This window comes from Pararge aegeria, chromosome Z, assembly GCF_905163445.1.
Source record: "Pararge aegeria chromosome Z, ilParAegt1.1, whole genome shotgun sequence".
Taxonomy (NCBI): Eukaryota; Metazoa; Arthropoda; class Insecta; order Lepidoptera; family Nymphalidae; genus Pararge; species Pararge aegeria.
Window position 1 is genome coordinate 16,772,847 of NC_053208.1, and position 21,525 is coordinate 16,794,371.

General features: G+C 33.3%; 2 protein-coding genes across 3 annotated transcripts in view; one reads left to right on the forward strand and one right to left on the reverse strand.

The window, feature by feature from the left end:
• Window positions 1-21,525, reverse strand: part of LOC120636601 (V-type proton ATPase 116 kDa subunit a1-like) — a 68,058-nt gene that overhangs the window by 35,138 nt on the left and 11,395 nt on the right. The gene's annotated exons all lie outside the window — the stretch shown is intronic.
• Window positions 1,373-20,614, forward strand: LOC120636219. Of its 2 annotated transcripts, none has more exons than XM_039907590.1 (3): window positions 1,373-1,438; window positions 6,338-6,629; window positions 19,731-20,614. In XM_039907590.1, exons 2-3 carry the CDS (start codon window positions 6,348-6,350, stop codon window positions 20,223-20,225), a joined length of 777 nt encoding a protein of 258 aa, XP_039763524.1. In that variant the 5' UTR covers window positions 1,373-1,438; window positions 6,338-6,347; the 3' UTR covers window positions 20,226-20,614. The 2 variants fall into 2 exon arrangements, with proteins under 2 accessions (XP_039763524.1, XP_039763525.1); XM_039907591.1 differs by lacking the exon at window positions 1,373-1,438 and adding an exon at window positions 4,601-4,655.

Below are 21,525 nucleotides of genomic sequence, written 5' to 3' on the forward strand. Positions count from 1 at the left end.
TAAGGTCTATCACTATGAAAAAAACAAAAAACAACTAGTTTAATTAAAAAGACCACACGGAAAAATACTGCACTGCCCAAAAACTGTTCTATAAGCCAGCTGATTGTCATACAAATACAATAGAAGTAGTAGTAAAAAAAAAATTTAGGTACACTTCTTAAAATCTTTCAGACTGATAAGCTTTTTTTTAAAGTTTCATTTTATAATATAACAAGTGCATGCCCGCAACTTGGGTTAGATTTTCTGATTTAGATAAATGAAGAAGAGAACGGAGAAACGAAACTACGGGCAAATGCCAAATTTACCTAAGATTATTTCTATAGTATACCTACAGCCAGGGATACTTCAGCGTACAATTAACTACTTTAGCGGATCTTTGTATTCTTTCTTGACTACATTTGATATTATTACATATCGTTTAATTTTCATACTACGTAACTATGTACTTGCCAAATGTTAGCTCCGTACGTCAAGTATTATTACGATCTCGTGTTTAATGAGTGACCTTTTGCTTTTATAGTTTTGGTTTTAAATGAGGTCAAAATAGATTTGGCCGGTTCGTAATATCGTTTCTCCTTCTCTGCTGTACCAAATACCGAATAGAAGCTGCGAGAATTGTGTGTCGTAAATCCAAACAATTTTATTTAAAAAAAATATTTCTAATACGTATACTATAACAGCTAAGGCGTGAAACGCGCTTACAGTCATTGTTTCCGTCTAAGCGTCTTATATTACCATTAACTAAGTTTCCATCTTTTTTATTTGGCTCTTTAATTGGCCAGTTAACTCAGAATATTATCAAAATTCTCTTCATATCACCTGCTCCGATAGAACTTGTAAAGCAAATTTTTCAAATTAAGTTTATTTCGTTAAACAACTCATTTTTAAATAGTCCGCTGCCTTACATGAATAGAGACCTTAGTAACACTCATCGATGCGTCAAAATTATTGCAGAAATGAGCAAATAATGTTATAAAACATTATGATATGATATAATCGTATAAAGTAATAGTGTTTCAAACCTATTAAGGATGTCCTAAAATTCTTAGTTGACAAGATTTTTGCAAATTAGTGAAAAAATTTTTTTTCAATGAATGATGAATTTAAATTCATCGTGACTAATATAGGTCGCAGACAACCATACTTATTATCCATGTAAATGTCATCTTAATTGTTTCATAGCAATTTAGGTGACCAGGTGAGCAGCCAGTAGCTACGCGTTGACTCATATTATTATGGTGATATTTGGCTAATACCAAGGGTTGGCTGACAAAGATGAACCAATTTTCTGACAAGGAAATCAGTGGAAACAAAAGTCAGTATATTTCGGTATGGCTCACGGTTAAACATAGTCTCGCCCACGCTGCTCATACGCCGCCACCGTCGTCTCCCGCTCGCCCAGTCCCATCTGCCTTCTCGACGCCTTTACACGCAACAGGTCAGTGCATACAATCTAAATAACCCTTTATTAATTTACGCTGTTTGCGAATTCCACGTAACACACCTTTCAATTGCAGTGCGATGTCCAAACCTATATTGTATCAAGTGGTGTTTTGTTTACGTTCACGCAATGTTAACATATTTGTTTTCAAATTTGAAATTTCAAACATTTTGTGCGTTCACATTTGGAATGGCCGTTTATTTTGGTCTAACCGTTTAACATTCGCAGAGTGCATACAATACTCCTGTCCTAACTAAACCGGGTTTCGTAACTAAAAATATCCCCATATCGAATGTTTGCAATATCTATTTTGGAATTTGTTCCACTCTCCTCCTTCCAACACGTCGCTTTTTGACGTGGATCATCCATCAGGACTAATTGACCGATGCGCTCTTTGAACAATATATGCTTTTTGAATAAATCTGGAGTTCTCAGTTATCTGTTTATATCTCATATTCCATTCACGCTGAAAGAAATCTCATTCATATGAACCTCGTTGTTCACATGCCAAGATTTCACTTTTTATCGTGCGTAGCTTTACAGAATTACGTCAAAAAGTGTTTATACCTAGAGCTATTTATCTGGTGAAACGGTATAACGGAATAGTATGTTTTTGTGTGTTTTCTTTCATTATTTTTTGGCACATGATATAATAATATGCTTTTACATTATCCGCTGAAACGGGATATTACGTGGTTCTAAAAACTCTTACTTTAGGAAATAAACCATTGATTTTCTATTGTTGCCAACGCGTAGTTTTTATGGCAGTCGTTAAACATGTTAAGACCTCTCTCAAGGATGAGCATGTGTGTTGTGTAGTGTTTCTAAAATTACTATACAAAACATAGCAAGTAGCATATCAGATTAACTTGTGTTCAAAATTCTTTCCACTAATTGCAATATCTCTCTGAATGAAACTTTGGTATCTCAATATACAATAGTGAGCACGTATTACTAATACGTGCTCACTATATAAATTAATAATAAATATATCAAGCTTACTAAAGCTTGATATATTTACGGATTGAGAACTTGTTTCAATAATTTATAGAAAAAAAGGACAGTATTTAGTTATTTCCAAAACTTCCACTTTGTTTTATATAGATTTGGATGCGTTATAATATAGATGACCGGGATCATTAAAATTTTCCAAACACGACCTTAAACATCGGCTTTTTAACGTCCTTCTGGCGGGCATAATATTATTTATGTGACGGATCGTCGTTATATCGTCGTACATTATACACTAGTTGTACCCTGCCACGCTTCGCTGTGGCACATTTTTATGGAATGGTTGAGAAATGAGAAATAAAACAAAGAATACATTACATATGACCGCGAGTGTTTTTCTAGCTTTCGGCAGACGCGGTCACTGGTACATCGATCATTAAAAAAACTGTAGTTTCACGGTCGCGGATATGTGACTGATGCAAAAAATTTATAAAAACAATCCTTGATGCGGAGTATTAAAAATTAATTAAATTAAATATACTAAGCAATACACACATCGCCATCTAGTCCCCAAAGTAAGCGTCGCTTGTGTTATGGGTACTAAAATAAGATGAATAATTTTATGAATAATATACATAAATACTTATAATATAGATATAAACACCCAGACACTGAAAAACATTCATGTTCATCACAAAAACCTTTTCCAGTTGTGGGAATCGAACCCACGGCCTTGGACTCAGAAAGTCACTCGGCCGTCAAAAGTATATATCATGCTAAAATTTCAGCTCGATCGGTGCAGAACTTTTTGAGTTTTTGAAGCGTACACAAACCAATATAACATTTTTATGTATATAGATAATATTACAATCAATATTTACAACTTATTTTTTGTTGAAAACTACTCTTAAGGCATATAATCAAAATATTATTGATACACAAAGCATTACCGAAAAATAGCACACGTATAAAAATAATCCTAGCTTTAGTTTTAAATCAACGAATGTGGTCGTCATCATCACCTCGTAATAATTGAGTCACATATTTATGAACGCTTCATAAGTAGGTACTTGTGGCCTGCATTCTTAAAGAATTTTTGAGTTTTAATTTAATGAAAGCATTATTGAGTAAAACGTTAACTAGTATTTAAATAATTTTACGTGGAAGCAAGTTCTGCTCTCATCTCTCACAAGATAGAAAATTTTCAAGACTGTAAACTGTAAAATGATGTTGGAAAAAAGCTATCTGCTGAGTTTCTTGCCTGTAGAATGCCTATCAAACCGGTGGAACAGTCACTACAAACAGACTGACTTGCCGTTTCAAAAGGGCTTATAAACTAGGCCTACTTAAAATTTTTAATTTTGATTTTTTTAACAAAAAAGCAACATTTGTTAAACAAACAGAAAACATTACATTTTATCTAGACACAGTTTTTCTTTAGGTAAGATAAGTTTGGTGATATGGTTATAATATAGGATGTTATTTAAACAATCAACTTTTTATTTTTATTTTTTAACTCTTTATTTAAAGAGATGATTCGTTGGGCTATATTAGCCTCTGTAATGTTACATTCATCGTACATCTCCATAGAGTTAACATACACACAGTTTTAAACTACATACAGTTTAGATTTCCTTTAAAGAACTAGGTCTATGTTAGTAAATCATTGTATATTTTAAAAATTACACCGTACATACTTGTTCACATAATTTCTAAATCTAATGTAAAAGCGTGGCCGTTAATGTTTCTTTGCACACTTTCAGGATATGCTAGGCGTCAAAGTAAAAGCTAGTGAAAGTTATTAAACGTATGGAAAATAGCCGTATACAGGCATATTGTAAAATTTCGTAAATTTTAATATCACTGCGAGAGTTATTCAATAAACGTTACCATACAAGCGTTAGTATAGTAGTACGTATTACGAGTAAAACTCGGAAACATTTGCAATTTCGTAGAGAGGTTGAAATGCCGAGCCATTAAAATTTGGCAGATTGCAATAGGAGCAAAATGATAACAGGTGGGGATGGCATGCTACGTCTCGGTAACACAAAGAACACAACAGTTTAAATTAAAACTCGGCAAGCTTTCAGGCTCCAATACTCCTAGTGAAATACTATTAGTTCAAAATCCTGAACCTCTCATTTCCCAAGCGTTGAGGTTTTTCGTTTCATATTTTTAAATGTTAATTTAACTATTTTACTCCCTTAGGTTCGCACAATACAATTAAAGAAACGTCACGAAGAAAAGGCAAGGCTCGTTTAAGGTAATGATGTTTATTAAAACTCAGAACTTGAAATAGTAGATAAGTATCGACTTATCACTCAAGTTACGTGGACATCATACTTCAAGGTCGTAAAGCCTAGTTGCAACAATGCCAATTAGCCTAGTGGCAACAATTGCATTTTTCGATAGATAGATATGGGTCACTATAGCCAGTAACTGGATAGATTATCAACTTAACACTTTACTATTCCGCCCTGCCTCGGAGAGCTCGTTAAGAGCAGATTATGTAATTGTTTATTATGGCTAATAATATGGGAAATATTCTTATAGCGCAGCGACGTTATTTGTGAATATGGTAATATTTATATAGGTACTCACATTACGGCGCCTAATTTAAAAACTTCGTTGCAATTCTAACCATGCTGATTTTGCTGCAATAGCTAATCACTCTTTGAAGTAAATTATTCATTTTAAAGCAAAATGACGATGTTCTTACCAACCAGATTTACAATCATTTCAGCATATTTTTCATATTTTACGATTCGAACTTGTTAATTCAGTTGAGCGTACACTGCCGCTACAGATGCAAAACTAGGACCAAAGCAAGGATTCAACTTACGACTCAATGCGCATACCGCTTATGATCAATCACAATATGCAATAGGATGAGCAACGCTTGTGATTTGTCAATTTTAGGATGCAAGTGACAAATCACAAGTCTCCATTCAAAAAAAAAAAAAATCATGCTATTTAAAAATGAATGTCCGAGGAGTTGGTCTTCACTGAAGAGCCAAAGCATAGGAAACATAATTTTTTGTACTGGAAATGACTTTGTATCAAGTTCATTCCAATTTATATACAAGTTTGATACGTAGGATTTGGGTTCCGTAGAATTCGCGATCGACTTTATAAGTACAGCTTTATTATCCTCATCCTCAGTCTACCAGGCAAATGCCAACTTTCTCATAGGAAATAGAGTTCAAGATCTTGAAGCTCACTATGGAAAATATCTATTTTAAAGATTAGAATGTTATAAAATAAATACATAAAAGATACATAAATCTCCTGATCGAAGAATTAAAATTTTCGTGTGATTTCTGCCTTGCCGGGCAGCAGCGTCATCTGTGCATCTACTGCTATCACCAGCCCAGCCCAGGGCAATGTCTCCTCTTGGGATTAGCCTTTAGTCCAGCAGTGCACTTTTATTGATGACAATTTCTTTTTTGATGTACTATGGCTGTGTCAACCGTACTCCTCAGTAAAACAAAAAAAAAACAATCACTAGAGCAACGACGCAGGTAAAGTCAATATTCATATATATTTATTCGTATATATTCAATAGTCAATATTCAGTTATAATGACGTAAATTGTAATAAATTCACATTTATTACATCAAACTATCCAATTGATGAACTTCTTAATGACAAGGTTGCTTGGAAGCATCCGGCTCCGTTTTCATCTCTCACAAGATAGAAAAATGAATGTTAAAATGTAAGATGTAAATTGTTGATGTTGGAAAAGAGCAGCTGCTGAGTTTCTTACCGGCTTCTTCTTGGTAGAATCTACCTTCCGAACCGGTGGTAGAGTCACTAGAAGAGAACATATAGAATAGAACCTCCTACCTAAAATTCACAACTCACATCACTGGATTAGGGAGGTCTCCAATAATGTATTTTTTTCTAGAGTTACTATTTTGACAAATGTTTTCATGCGCTTCACAGATATTACAAGATGAGTCGCGTTGGCCGAGGACGACGCACCCGCGTTTACGATTGCAACTATAACAAAGGAGAAAGCTATTACCGCCCGGTTTTGGACCGACTCGACGGGAAGACGCCGGTAGTTCGTGAACCAGAGAACGATCGGGTCAAGAATGGCGTCGGTGAACGGTTCCGCGGTCTCCTAGATGAAGTAGATGCTACAAAAGATGAGCTTTTCGACTCAAGAGGTGCACGTGCATCAAGGGGAAAACCGTTGTCATCTGCTTTTGACGATGAAGATTTTAATGACGATGTAAGTTATACCTACTTGGTCATTTCAACACGTACACCGTTAAAATATATAAAATAAGATAATAACACCTCTCGCTGCTTTTTAGAAATCTATAGCTATTTATAGCGAAGCCCAGCCTTTTGAAATTTAAAAGACTGAAACATAATGTTTATATCCTCTTCGACTCATTATTTTAATATAGCCAATTCAAAGCGACGATAAAAGAAATAAAATTTAAAAGGGATATATTTGTATTAACTTTATGGTTATAGATTTTGTTTTAAGACCTATACTTTTAAAAAAAAAAAACAATCATCTAAGTATTAATATTTCAGAAAATAGTGTAGATCTACGTAGAAATTAGCTTTTTACTCATGCCTATCACCACATATTTATATCCATTCCCTTTTGTAGTAAACACACTAAAATATATAAATCTGCCAATGTCATATCTTCTTACAAAATATTTTTGAGCCTTTTAAATAAATTGAACTACGAAGTATAGGTATTGTTGGTAAGTAACCAAGAAAATATGTTCAAGAGTTCTATCAAAAGAATTTTCTCAAGTACCGTAAGGTTTAGTATTCAAAAGCACTCGTATACAAGATTTCTCGCACTCGCCTTCTCCTTGAAGTGAGTCCAGCATTTTATCTTGCATTCTGACTTACTCGTATATGCGGACGATAAGAATGCATTTTGAGGTATTTCATAACCTTCATACATGAATTATTCTCTTCGAAAAGAACTCACAACTTCTTTGTACCTACCTGAAATCAATACAAATAAGTACCTAGTACCTCGTATATATAACATACAACTATGAATGTAGGATCCACAGTTGTATGTTAGATTGTAACGTGGAATAATTGAATATAATGAAGTTTACATGAAGAGCTGACATGGAGCATACAATTGTAACGTTTTAAATATTGGGTAGAAGCAGGCGTAATTAGGTTTAATTTTTGTAACGTCACCTTTTACTCAAATGACTTTTTGTAATTAACAAACAATAAATGAGAAAATTACGGGTTACTAATGTCCTATTTTGCATTCGATTATTCGATTATCGTACTGACAAACAAACAAAGAAAATAAAGCAGTAGCAGACGACAAAGATAATAATTTAAATTTCATGTCATCATCATCTAGAATTATACATAAATTACTATTAACGAGGCATTTATAATTTTTTTAATGCTATTTTTAACCAATAATAAGCAATAACAACCCACGTGACGCTGCGAGAGAGTTTGTACTACGTTTTTGAGCTTACAAAATATTAAGCTTTATTAATATGAATCAACACGCTTGGCGTTGCGTGAGGTAGGTTGGCATGTTGCCATTATGTTCCCGGCATTAAAGTCGAGGCGCAAATTTTAAATAGCGATGCGCACGTGCTATAAACAAAGGTTATCAATAAATTGGTTGTTAGCATTTAAAATACATAATTTCAACTCAATATAAAAACATAAATTTGGATGACAGATGATGCACTTGAATATTTTAAGTAATTAAGTTATAAATACTGAACTATACAAATTAACTGATGAAGAGGCAGGCTTGCCGGTTCAGACAATAATGAAAGGCTTTTCTCTCTATTAATTCTTGGTGCAACCTCGAAGATAGAAATTGGTGATAATACTCTTGACCTTGTGAAAGCATACTGAGCCGTCCGTGCGTTATCGCTATCATGTGATAATAATTAATTATTAAAATGGTGGAGCAAGGATTCATCCTTAAATTTTAACACAGAGAAGGTCACCAATAGCCCACCAATGGGTAAAAGTCTGAGAAAGATAAAGCACCAAATGTGTATCATATAATATAAAAACACTAGGTTGCCGTACGCTATCTTACGGTGGTAAGCCATTGTGATGAAAAGTTCCCGGTTTCAACGGGTTTGTTCCCTACAGATTTTAAGATTTTATGCCCTTCTTCGATGAGACAGGAATCCGTTACTGAAATGGGGGATAAGTAGACCGATCGTGTTGGTTCCTTAGAATTCATCATCTTGATATCAACCGATAGACATCACTGCTTAGGTCTTGACAAAGGTATGACGCTGTCCTGTGGATACCTGCGACACCGTCTGTCCTTATCGTTGGTGGTCGACGGTGCAGGGTCACCATTCTAGCACCTTGGGACCCTGTTGGTCTATCTTTACAGCCCTTTTTAAGTCAGACAGAAAGTCAGAAAAGACGTAAAATCATGTGATTTAAAATTAGAACATAGCTTTAAAATAATGAAGTATTCGTTTTTTCCAAGGTAACGTGTTCCATCTCCGACTGCATGATAACTTTTAATTTATAAACGTAGAAATGTTAAAAGTCACTTTACTAGCAAATTAATTGAGTAAAATATTTCAATAGCGAAAAATTAATGTAACGAAGGTTATAAGTTTAAAATCGTATAATTTACTTTTCGGTTGAGCGATTCCGGCCATTCAGTTCATTGAACATAGTAGCGTGGGAAATTACACACACATACGTTCTGTTTTCCAATTTGCATCATAATTATGATTTGGTTTCTATTCTCAGATATTTCTATTTTCGACAAGCACTAATGTACCTATATTGGAATGTATGCGTCAATGTACCAACCTACTCGTAAATGTCGAAGAAGAAAGTCATAGTGAGTTAGGCGAAGTTATAAATAAATTCTAAATCGTTGATGGTAGGAACCATCATAGCAAACGATGGAGGATGAATAAACTATATTAAGAATATAATGTAGAATTTAATTTAAATTTATACCACCAAACTACATAAATTAAGTAGTAAATAATCCAACTGCTTCTCTATATCCCAGATTAGATTACTTTCAATATCTGGCGTTATTTAAGTAGTAAAATGTTTACCAGGTTATTCACTAATTTAATAATAATATATGGCAATCTGACTTCACAATTATATTACAACAAAAGGTAAATAAGAGAGTCAATGTATTCAGTAGGTGTAATATGACCACTATGATAATTTGTTATTCAATATGATATCAATTAATTTAATAATTAAGTATCCGATGAATGTTTAATGTTATTCCAAGTACAGTCCTATTGAAATCGGATGCCGTAATGAAAACAGTTTATAATAATAATTTGTTATTTTAATTTTTTCTGCATTCCGATAAGCTTATTTCATGTAGTTACGATAGTATTATCGGAACACAGGAACTAGTAAAACACCTCTTATCTTGTACGTAGGTGGAGACATTATGAAAATTAAAACTAAATATTTTGGTATAAATGTACACAGTGTTATTTTTTATCGTTGAATACCAATGGACCCTTTAATCTATCCGATCTACAGTAATAATAAAATAATTGCAATTACATGAGTGTAAATATTAATTTCTGTATTTAGAATATTGGATCGAACTAAATACCGATTCGCATATTTTTTTCTGTTTAATATGACCGCGATATATTGAATTAATACCGCCGCCACATCCCGTAACTCCACCTCACCCAGTTGATGTAGTATTCTTCTCATAAAGCAAATTTCTTATTTAATTTTCCTAAAATGTTTGTTGTTCACTAATAAATATATATATAAGTAGACATTGGGCAGATTCACCCTTGTACATTGAAAAAAAGTTACGGTGAATATTATTTTATAGAATAGCTCAACACCATTGTTTTAACTTTAACCAAAGACGTAATAGTGACTGTAACGAATAAACTATAATATGATTAAATTATTTTCTTAGATTTGAAACTCTATAGGTGGATCTTTTCTTATTACGTCAGTGGCATCTTCGGTGTAAATCTATCTTATATGCTACTAGCTGACCCGCGCAACTTCGTCTGCATCAAACTTATTGTTTATTGGCATAAAAAGTATCCTATATGTTGACCCGAAATATCAGCTACCACTATACAAAATTTTATTTTAATCCGTTCAGTAGTTTTCACGTGATTCCGGAACAGACAGACAGACAAAAATTAAATAAAAATCCATTTTCGACTCAGTATCGATTATAAAGCATCCCCCGGTCAAAATTTTCAAAATATATTAAATGTACAGAAATCTTCCAGTTACAGTTTTATTATAAGTATAGATGACCTATAGCCTAAAAGCCCACGACGGCCAGATCTTCGTTATTTAATAAAAGCTGAAAATTCTTCTGTGCGTGTCCCCTATACAGGTAAGAACAACCAGGGACAATAGAGTTTGGGTAGAGTTACTTGGGCAGGTAACAGGTAGTAAAGGTGTATAAAATAGTACCTTAAATTCGTTAAAGTATAAAGCTCAATTTTTTTATATTTTATTAGGGATAACTTAAAAAATCTCGTCATCCATTGTCGGACACGTATGAGAGTTGCTACCCCCTGCCAGACACCCCTAAATTTTAATTAATTATAAATATACTTTCGTTATAGTATAAAAGCTAAATTTAATATATGTTACTTGGGAACCTATACCAAAATGAAAATAACGAAGGTCTGGCCGTCGTGGGCTCTTGCTCTACTACTCTTATGCTGTCGTGCTGCTAATGCTTATTTGTTTCGTATTAAAATTATGTGGTTACTTATTTGAAAAAACCGAATACGAAAAATATATTAATTTTATTTTGTAACGAAACTCAATTTTCTGATGTATTTTTATTCAACATTGCTTTTATTCATTATAAATTCTACAATAACCTTGATGTTTCACATCTGCCGGGCATCCCGTGATGGCACACTTTTTTAGTTGACCTATATTTTTCAAATTTATAATAAAAATTGATGCTGACGCTTGACGTCCACTATCTAGACAGATAATATCAAACGGTAATTCCATGATTGTATATTCAACTACTCTATTCGCATAGAGAATCATGGAAATCCCTTAAAACATATTATGTCCAGCTGTGGACATCCATCGGTTGAAATATAAATAATAAATTAATATACTACGACAATACACACATCGCCATCTAGCCCCAAAGTAAGCGTAGCTTGTGTTATGGGTACTGAGATAGCTGAGGAATATTTTTTTATGAATATAATACACATAAATACTTATAATATACAGATAAACACCCAGACACTGAAAAACATTCATGTTCATCACACAAACATTCTCCAGTTGTGGGAATCGAACCCGAGGCCTTGGACTCAGAAAGCAGGGTCGCTGCCCACTGCGCCACTGGGCCGTCGTGAATCCTTTAACCACCTCATTATAAAAAATAATATGTACACATTACATAGCTTATATTAAAAGAAATCGGGCAACTGTTTTGATTGAATTTAAACCCTCACAAGTACTCTTGACCTAAATATACTGCTGGCACTCCAAACAAAAAGCATGTGTCTGTGTATATGCGCATTACATGAATCAGCTTCACGTCAAAATTTAATTAGTACGCACCATATGGAAATAACTTATGTCACTATTGCCCTTAAGTAATTAAATAGCTTGGGATATATTTTTTTTAAATAGTATTTTTATGACGTAATAATCATGTGAACACACACACTAAGTAAAAAATAATTCAAAATTTAAGTTTCAGTTTTTATGTATTTACAAATAGAGTTTTAAATACTATTTTGTTAAGTAGTTTAATTACAATACATTTATGTACCTATTGGCTACGTATCTACTGCAAGAGATCGATAATCCTTAATAAAACATCATTTAAGAGAGCATTGTTAATGGATGGGTAAGAATAATACTATTATAATTTGGATATAACCTAAATATATTAAGCCTAAACTGAACAAAAGCAACATCTTTCAGTAGGTAAGTCTATTAATATCACTGTGGCCTAATGGAGCTCTTCCGGGGGAAATGTAGTAATGTAATAATGTAGTCACTGAACCAGAATAAACAGTAAACGTTTGTATTATCTTGCCAATAATGCCAACAAGAGTTAGGAAAAGAGCTTTAAGAATAAGGGTATCTAAACTAAAATGTAAATCTCATATTGTGATATGAGATTTATATACTTGGGCATTTACATTTTTATCTTGCATCGTGAAGTGGAAAATCTCTGTTTATATGAGAAAGTGAGTAGTTTCAGACAACACGGACACATTAATTCACTTATTACACTCTGTTTTTGCAAAATCAATAGGAATGCAAAGTTACATTGTTTTTTAATCATGTTTCCGAAAGTAGGTAATTACACATACTTTCTGAAACCTAATTTTTAAACGACCAACGATTAATTTGAAAAAATTCCTGCGTGTGAAAACCAATACGTAAATGTGCACCTTGGCCAATTTTGGTTCTAATAAAATGTAGGTATTATTGGGAGATAAACTTGTTGAGTGATTAAAGCAAATTAAAATAATGAAAAAGCGATATTTGCATAAATATTGAACTATGCGTTACTTTACTCTTGCGATACCTATGCCGGCCGAAGAAAGCAAGCTAGAGCAAAACAAATAAATGTCTAAATAGCAAACATTTAGATATAAATAGAAAAATAGAATAGTAAGTATTCTTTAAACTTTTATGACAAAAAAATTGATATATTGATTAATTGGATATATTTAAACTTATTAGGTTTTAGAGGAATATGCAGCGTTCAAATAAACTCATGTGAGTTTCAGGATGCGAAGAATAATAATTTTAGTAGTTTGTGTAACAAAAATAAATAAATAAATATAAATATAATATATATATAAATATAATATAAATTAGTAATATGGCAATATTCACAAAATACTAGTGACACTTTTCAGAATATCATGTTGGATTCGATTCTCTACTAGAATCAAATTGTTAGACATCTTAACAAGAATTTGTGTATACTGCTTAAACTGACAGCCCTTTTATTAGGTGTCCATGTTATCACACGAAATGCAGTTTGCGAGCGTTTAGAATTCCAACATCAAAGACAATCTTGGACCAATTAATTGAAAACTCGTTAAAAACGTTGCTACCAATTTAATATTACAGTATATTTATGAAATCGAACGCCATTTTCGAGCTCAGTTTTTAGTTTTATGTTACCAAAACAGTAATAACAACTATTTGTATTTTTCTCTTTTATAAACAAGACAAAACATTAATACCATTAAAATAAGAACAACAAGATTTCGTTTTAAACTTTACATTCGACGTAGTAATGATATCAAAAGGAATCACAAAACATTAATATCTGTTTCATGTCTACACCGTCAGTACTAATGATTTATTTACCTTGGGACTTGACGATAAGCGTACGTTGACTTTCAGTGACGAGTCGCCACTCCAGTGAGCTTACGTACGAGTATATCAAACTAAATCAAAAGCTTGCTGATAGTCAACGAAGAAAAAAATATTTTATACCAATATAAAATCAACAACTACCTGATCAAACGTAGACACAGTTGCTTCAACTTTACTCATATGGACTGTCAAATAGAGTTCGGAAACGATATTATATTATCCATTGAAAACAAAAATAACAAAATATTTCAATGCCATGTTACCCATTGCCGTGGTACATTGTATACATTTTATTTAGCACGACAAAAAGCAACTCGTCCTACAAATCATACAACGCTATGTTGTATGATTTGTAGCTATTGCAGTGTCTATCCCAGTTTTTCAGCCAGTAAAATAGAAATAGTATATAAAGATATCCTGTAGTACTTAGTATATATAGGGAAATTATAATATTTAAATTATTAATCAGTATAAACTGTCCCGTCCCTCAGTATAAATTGTTATTTTGTCTAACGAATCTACAAGTAGAAAAAAACTATTCTGTGATTCACTACCGTTAGCAGACACAGAAACAGCAATATGACGCGATCGTGTCCCATGTAGGTTACGTATGTAAAAAAATGTCTACGTTTGCGCAACACCCAAGAATTCGGTCGGCTTGTAAAAATATATAAAATTTTAAAACTATTTCGAACATGTTAGTTTATACATTATAGTAAACCTATAATGAGTTAACCTAAAAATTTGTTTCTAAAATAAAAACATTAAAAAAAAAATTAAAGACCGGGGGTCTTTAACTTTACAGCATGGTGAAAATTATTCTACTACTCAGGCCCTTTCATTTGGATACCCATATTGAGGGATTTTCCAAAAAATATATAATTCACCTTTTTGTGGTGGCAGTCATCTTGTACTGGTTTTCATCAAACAAAGCTAATAACACTCCCGACTTATTCACCTAAGAACAAAAGGAAATCAGTTCATACGTTTAGATAATACGATGCCACGGACAGTTACACAAACACTATGTGTGTGCAACGAACAATGTAATGTAGGAGTGCAACGGACAATGTTTGGATTTGGCATCGCATTCAGCTATAAACTATTTCGGGTATCACGTCATACCTATTCTTATGCGTACACTAATCTTATTAAAATGTATGCGCAATGGGCTGTAAATTGGCGTGCTTGTTATATAATTAGAATGGAAATAGACACAAGTTAATCTACATACTAGATATGATTAGGTTTGACTAACTTACTCAGTGGCACTTGGCAGGTGTATATTTAGAAAATGAGTAGGTTTAACATGAAGGCCACATACTGTTAGAGCCGCAGCCACATCTAGTTATATCTCAGTTAGTTGGGATATACAGACAATATAATAATATAATATAATATAATATAATAATATACAACTGATGTCATTATAATCATATGGATAGATTGCTGATAGTTTTATTTTCTTCAGAAAATAAGATATAACGAAGTTGCTCTATCTTAAGGTTAGTTTGAGAAAGTTTTGAGAGAAGATCATTTATTTATTTTTCCCAATTTGCATATTTTATAATTTTACCATAAATTTATTAAAGGAAATAAAATCACGGCATTTAAGCTAACAACAGTAGCTATAACACAAGACTTTTTGATAGAGTGATGATTAATGCGAATCAATTCAGTTCTGAATGTTTGCATAGTGTGGCGGCAGTCGTTAGTGAATTTTCTTTGACTTAAGTTCTTTTTAACTTTTTTGACATAAATATTTCATTAATAAAAAAAAATGATAGTTATAACATATTCTCAAATACAGTTTAATCCATACACGGCGGTAGGGAAAAATATGCATATGGCATTTATTATATTAGTGTGCTATCTGTGATATTGATTGTGGTGGTAGTACTGCAAGGAGGTTCTTCAGTTTTATCCTCGGATTCCAACGACATGCACTCATTTTTATGATGTCTTCCAATTTGTAACAAGTAAAAATCCTCCAATATCCTCTATATAATATTCTGAAATGGTTTACGTAGCTTGCCGTGTAGGCCCTTTTATGTATTTTTAAACAAACAATTGATAAACCTTTTTTTCAACTTTTTTTCACGTACTATGATGTGATAAGTTATGTAGACGTTAATACCGACAGTATATGCTCCGAAGTAATATCAGTATTATTTCGTGTCTGGGTATTCATAAGAGGTTTAACTTTGCCTGCACTAATAATACCTCAAACAGTTCGCAAGAGAATTCTATAGACGTCACAAAGGTGGAATTATCATGCAAGAGTAGAGACTGAATTAGATGGATTCTACCTAATTAGCAATCCATAGTTCGGTCAATCTATTGTTAATTACCCCTGTCGTGGGGATTTCAGGTGAATATTCTAAAGAGACAAACTTCAATATAATGTTAGTAATATTGTTTAGCTTGTAATAATATCCCTATTTAGCTTCGAGCCTCGTGAAAGTTTCTGTGCACAGGAATTACACAACAATCCGAAAATTAGACCTCATGTGAATCTTTATTTAGATAACATTCGGTTTTGGATTCGATTTCCCAGTTCTTCAAATTTTTATTGGATGCTTTCTGATAAAAAATCTCAGTAGCAACCCGGTGTTAAGGAATTGTAGATTGTGCCTCGGTTCTGGTTATTATCACTAACATATTGTGATAAAAATAGTCAAAGCACGCCAATCTTTCAGAATCAGCGGGATGGGTGGATGCCCTAAACCCTCTCTCCTATTTGGAAGGAGGCCGATTTACAGGAGGGATGTTAATAGACCAATACTACTATTAGACTACAATGGATATGTCTTCTTCTATGTTTCATTTGAATAAATTAAATATATTTCCGGAATAAACCGGAAGACCGGAAGAACGGATCACTAATACCGTAAGGATACCATCATTTTGCCCACGGTCTTTTGGCTCGTAGCAACAAAACTTACAGCCTTTTAACTGTTGTTATACTAAAAGTCTCACTTACTGATTGCGACCGAAGTTGCATTAAAATTCTTTTCGTTGACCTACAATTAGGAAATTTGGCTTCATGGTTTTTATGCACAAACAAAGAGAAAAAGATTACAAACATATCCATTGTTCTAAGAAATTGAAACTAAACTTATGCAATCAGATTTATCGTAACAATTTGAACAAAATAGATCCACCAGAACCTAACTAAATACAGCTTTACCCGAAGCGGTGGAAAAAACCTATTACATTTTTAAATAAAGTGAAGCATTTTGTGAAGTTCGTTAAAAATACATTAAAAAGCGTCATTGAAGTTATGTTCCACGTTCGTGATTTGCAGCTTTATTTCAGCAGTTGAAATATATAACGATAACATTTACACTAACTGTAAAAGTTGTCGTTTGAGAAACGAGCAATGATTTCCCGTTTATATACTCGACAGCGTGTAGAACTAACTTTATGTGATATTATTTGTTATGAAAACTGACTGCGAGTTATAATCTATAATATTTTTAAGAAAGTTAACGTACAAGCGTGCGTGAGCGTGATATGTTGTGTCGGCCTGATGCACAACATCCGCAGTAATTAATTCCATTAGAGAACCAAAGTCATCGACGTATGACAAAAGATTAGAAATCTGAATTGCCACTGCCAACTGCCGCCATTTGCTGAAAATTGCAGGCCGTGTCCATCGCAGAACTTTTTCTATAAGTTAATATTACTAGAAGTGACAAATCGTAAACAACAAAAGATCTGTACAAGTAAACTTTATCTCATAACTTTATGAGATGTCTATCAGTGATCCTAGACGGGGAGAAGAAAAATAGGTACAAAGCAGGACATACAATCCAATAAAAGACCGAGTCTACTTTTTGTAAGGTGGCTTTTGCCTTTGTGTGAGGTGGAGTTTATTATTTTAAAAAATGTTTTTATTTGAAAAACCATAAAAAAACTACACTTATACGATTTTATGATATAATAAGGACTTGATTGTAATAATCAATCTTAATGCCTAACAGAAAAATTTACCTAAAAACTCATGCTTTAAGCTAATTCATATTTATCAATTTCAATTTTCTTATCCTATTTTTTATTAATAAATGCCAAATATAGAGATAAATCGTTCGTTTATATAGTACATCAAAGGCTTGTCTATAACATAATTGCGAGTCTTTGATCAAAAATGCTCTTTCAAATATGTACCAGTGAGGGTACTAAATCAAATAATTTTACTGCTATGTTATATTTACGTAACAAACTTTCCTCATTGCAAAATACTCTGCTATTGGTAGAGGCTACAATATGCGATGTTGTTCAAGTAGTAGTTCGGCTGCTGTAGGCGCAACTTTACCGGGGCCGCTACGTATCCTGCCTAACTCAACGCTGCTGCGAGCACAAGCTATGTTTAAATCAAACAACAACCTTGCCTGAGTAAGCAGGACGTGGCACGCTCTGTCACGTCCCTTATTGAGTAATACACAGGAAAAAAACCACTAGACTATGTAATTATTTAATAATTGTTTAACTAGGATGCTCAACACCAATCAATCTGCCTTGGGAAACAATAATTCGCTCAAATCCTGCTCAACTGGTGTAGGCAAGTTTTGCACAATAGCGTGCTAATTTGACTTGTCTGTCATTACCTGACTATGTTTTATATAGTTTTTCCCAGATGTTATCAGTGGCGCATCCTATTAGTGTACTGTTAATTATAAAAATAGAAGAGAGAGATTCAGGCCTTTTTAGCTCCACGCTGTTTTAATGCGTTGGCGGTTATCATGAGTAGGTAAATTTTGAAACCGTCAGTCTTGACCAACGGCTAAACGTAATATCCGAGTGTTGTATGCAAATAAAGAGAGAAATAACGCCATTTTGCTGACTCCAAACGCCAGTATAATATATAACGTTACTCGCGTTTAATACTACGTTACTCGCGCTGTTTGAATATTGATGAACAGGAATTTCTAACATATGTTTTAAGCACTTTATAAAAGTTGTATACGAGCTAAAAAGCTTAACATTACAGGCAAAACAATTTCGCATAGAGCCTTTTAGCTAAAACGCTTGAACAACTCCTGTAACTTTGTTATAAAACACCTAGCGTGACGATGTCGCAAATTGTACACGTCATAGCGCTAGTGCATCGTGACACGCTGAATACCCAAAGTTCAAACAAGTGTAAGCAACGCGCAAAGTGAAATAACTCAACAGTTTTTTAAAGGGCAACTCATATGGATAGAAAAATTCATTTTATAAAGCTTCTGAATTTTGAATTACACTGCAATGAAATGCTGCAAATGTGCGATTTATGTTTCCAACTTTGTATACCAGATGCACTGATCGTCATAATATTAATTTTTAAAACGTATTCAAACTCTGTACAACAGAGCTATAGAATAATATTTTATCAAAAAATTTAAGCTTGATCAAATTCTCGGCTTGTTGCATGCATGAAGCCCGTGATGTAGCCCTCACCTGTCGGATTCACTAAAGAACAAAAGACTATTCGGGCTAACTGCCTAACTCGATATTGACACACTGTTAAACCTTTAATACCTTTAACTCTTTTTGGTTTCCGAACCTTTTAACGAAAAGCAGAACCCTTATAGAATCACTATTTTCTCTGCGTTTATCAATTTGAAGGCCCCTGGTATTAAGTGAATATTAATAAATATTTGAACTAAATATTAATGTACTTTTATAGTTATTTATGATTCTAGTTACATATAATAATGCCTTAAACTGAATACACTTTGTACGGTATTGAACGCTAAAAGATAATGACTTTTCGGGTTAGCTGCACATACTGTTGTTCTTAGAATTGATAGTTGTTGATCAAGTTTATCTCAAATAAAAGTTTGGCAGATGATGAACTTTAGCTGAGGAGCAAATTTAAAGTATATAAAATCTGTAAAATGTATATAAGCATCAGCTTTTAAGTAATGAAATAAATTCCCTTTTTGTTCCCCTGCTTACGGTCATTTCTAATACGGATAAAATTTATTGATTACAGATCACAGAGTCACTGAAACGTCTACGTGCCAAAAAAGCTTCGCGAATCAATGAAGACATCGACTTTGAGAACAGCGTTGCTAACCTCGAGAACAGAATAAAGATTTCTGATAAGATCCTCGAAAGTGTGGGTATTGGCAGCACTGAAATCAGTGGCGCCCGAAGAGCTTTAAAAGAAAATGAGGAACGCACAGAAAAACGAATTGCACGCAGACTAAATGAGGAGAACCCATTAACAAAGTGGACTGCATTGAAGGACTTTGACGATGAAACTGCAGCTGTTCACAGAGCGAAAGCAACAAGAGCTCGTCTTACAGATCTAGAAGACGAGATGACAGAGCTAAACGAGAGAAGTGCAGCCAGAGAAAAACGTGCAGCCCGCCTCCGAGCGCTAGTTGCTGACACAGAAGCCGACTCCACAGTCACAACCTCTAACGTTGCGTCCTCAAAAATAAGCATCCGTTCCGAACGCGAGAAGAAACAAGTCACCTTCTAGACGTTAATAAATCTAATAAAACCATTCAGATCAAGGTCTTTATAGACGGACTTTTAACAGTTTTAAGCTCGTACCCTACTTGATGGCTGATGTAATTCACGACAGTTCGAATTACTTAATGCATAGATTATAAATTGCATCGACGTACGGTACTGTACCTAGTCATTCCGTCTATATTGTTCCCTAATCTGAGTAAGTGTGCCCCAAACTCATAATGTATACAACTGCGCTTGGGTATAGATAAATTATTACTAGTCTGTGTAATCCTGCATTTGTCAATTATAGCACGTTCTAGTCAGTGTTTCTTTTGTATTTATCGTATAGAATAAAACATTCTGTATTTCCCTTGTTTTATTTAAGTCTTTGATAAATAAAGCATTTATGAAATCCGCGGTTGTCTGTATTTGTAAACGCTTTCAAAAAATAAAACTACGTATCACTTTTGTTAAAATACAATGATATCACGTTTGTTATTTCAACCATTCAGATTGAAAACTGAAGTTAGTGAACCCTCAAATACAGAGGATACAATATTGTATTAATGTATAGAAATTTATAAAACTAGAAATCAACTAATAGCCTTATTTTATTATAGAATTATTTACTTTAAAACCTTATTATTTTATTAAAGATAAAGTTGTAAAGCTTGCGTAAATGTTCCTTCTGTAAACGGGCTGTAGCGTCACCTTCAACTGTACATTGTTTATACAAGTAGGTACTTCACTGCTTTACATCAACAATATTAGAATGTAATGTTTGTGTGTTTGTTTAAAATCAAATTTGGCAAAAATATAGCATGCACCTTAAAAGTGATCATAGCATACCTTTAATCCCAAATCAACATCAGGGTAATCAATCAGGTAATCAACTCTCTAGGGATTTAAAAGAGAGCCTATAGAGACGGGCATACGATACTTTTTATCCAGGGTAAAACTAATGGGCCCCACAATTTTTATAAAACTGACACACGGATGAAGTTGCAGGGACGGCTAGAGATACGAGTATGTATTTAAAATATCATGCATGTTTTAGTCATAATTATAGTTTTAGTTATTGAAAATTAGACATTATATAATATTTCGAATGAACAATGATTTCGATTGATAATATTATTAAGTAATGGTTTGTTATGACCACAATACAACTAAATGATTCTAAAATTAAAACAGAGCTATCAAGAGAACGTTATAATTTGCTAAAATTTGTACATTGAAGTTAATTTACGGAATTTTTAAATTTAATTACCAATTATAAATATTTTCTAAAAAATGATAAAGAAAAACATCTTTGGCTTATTTTA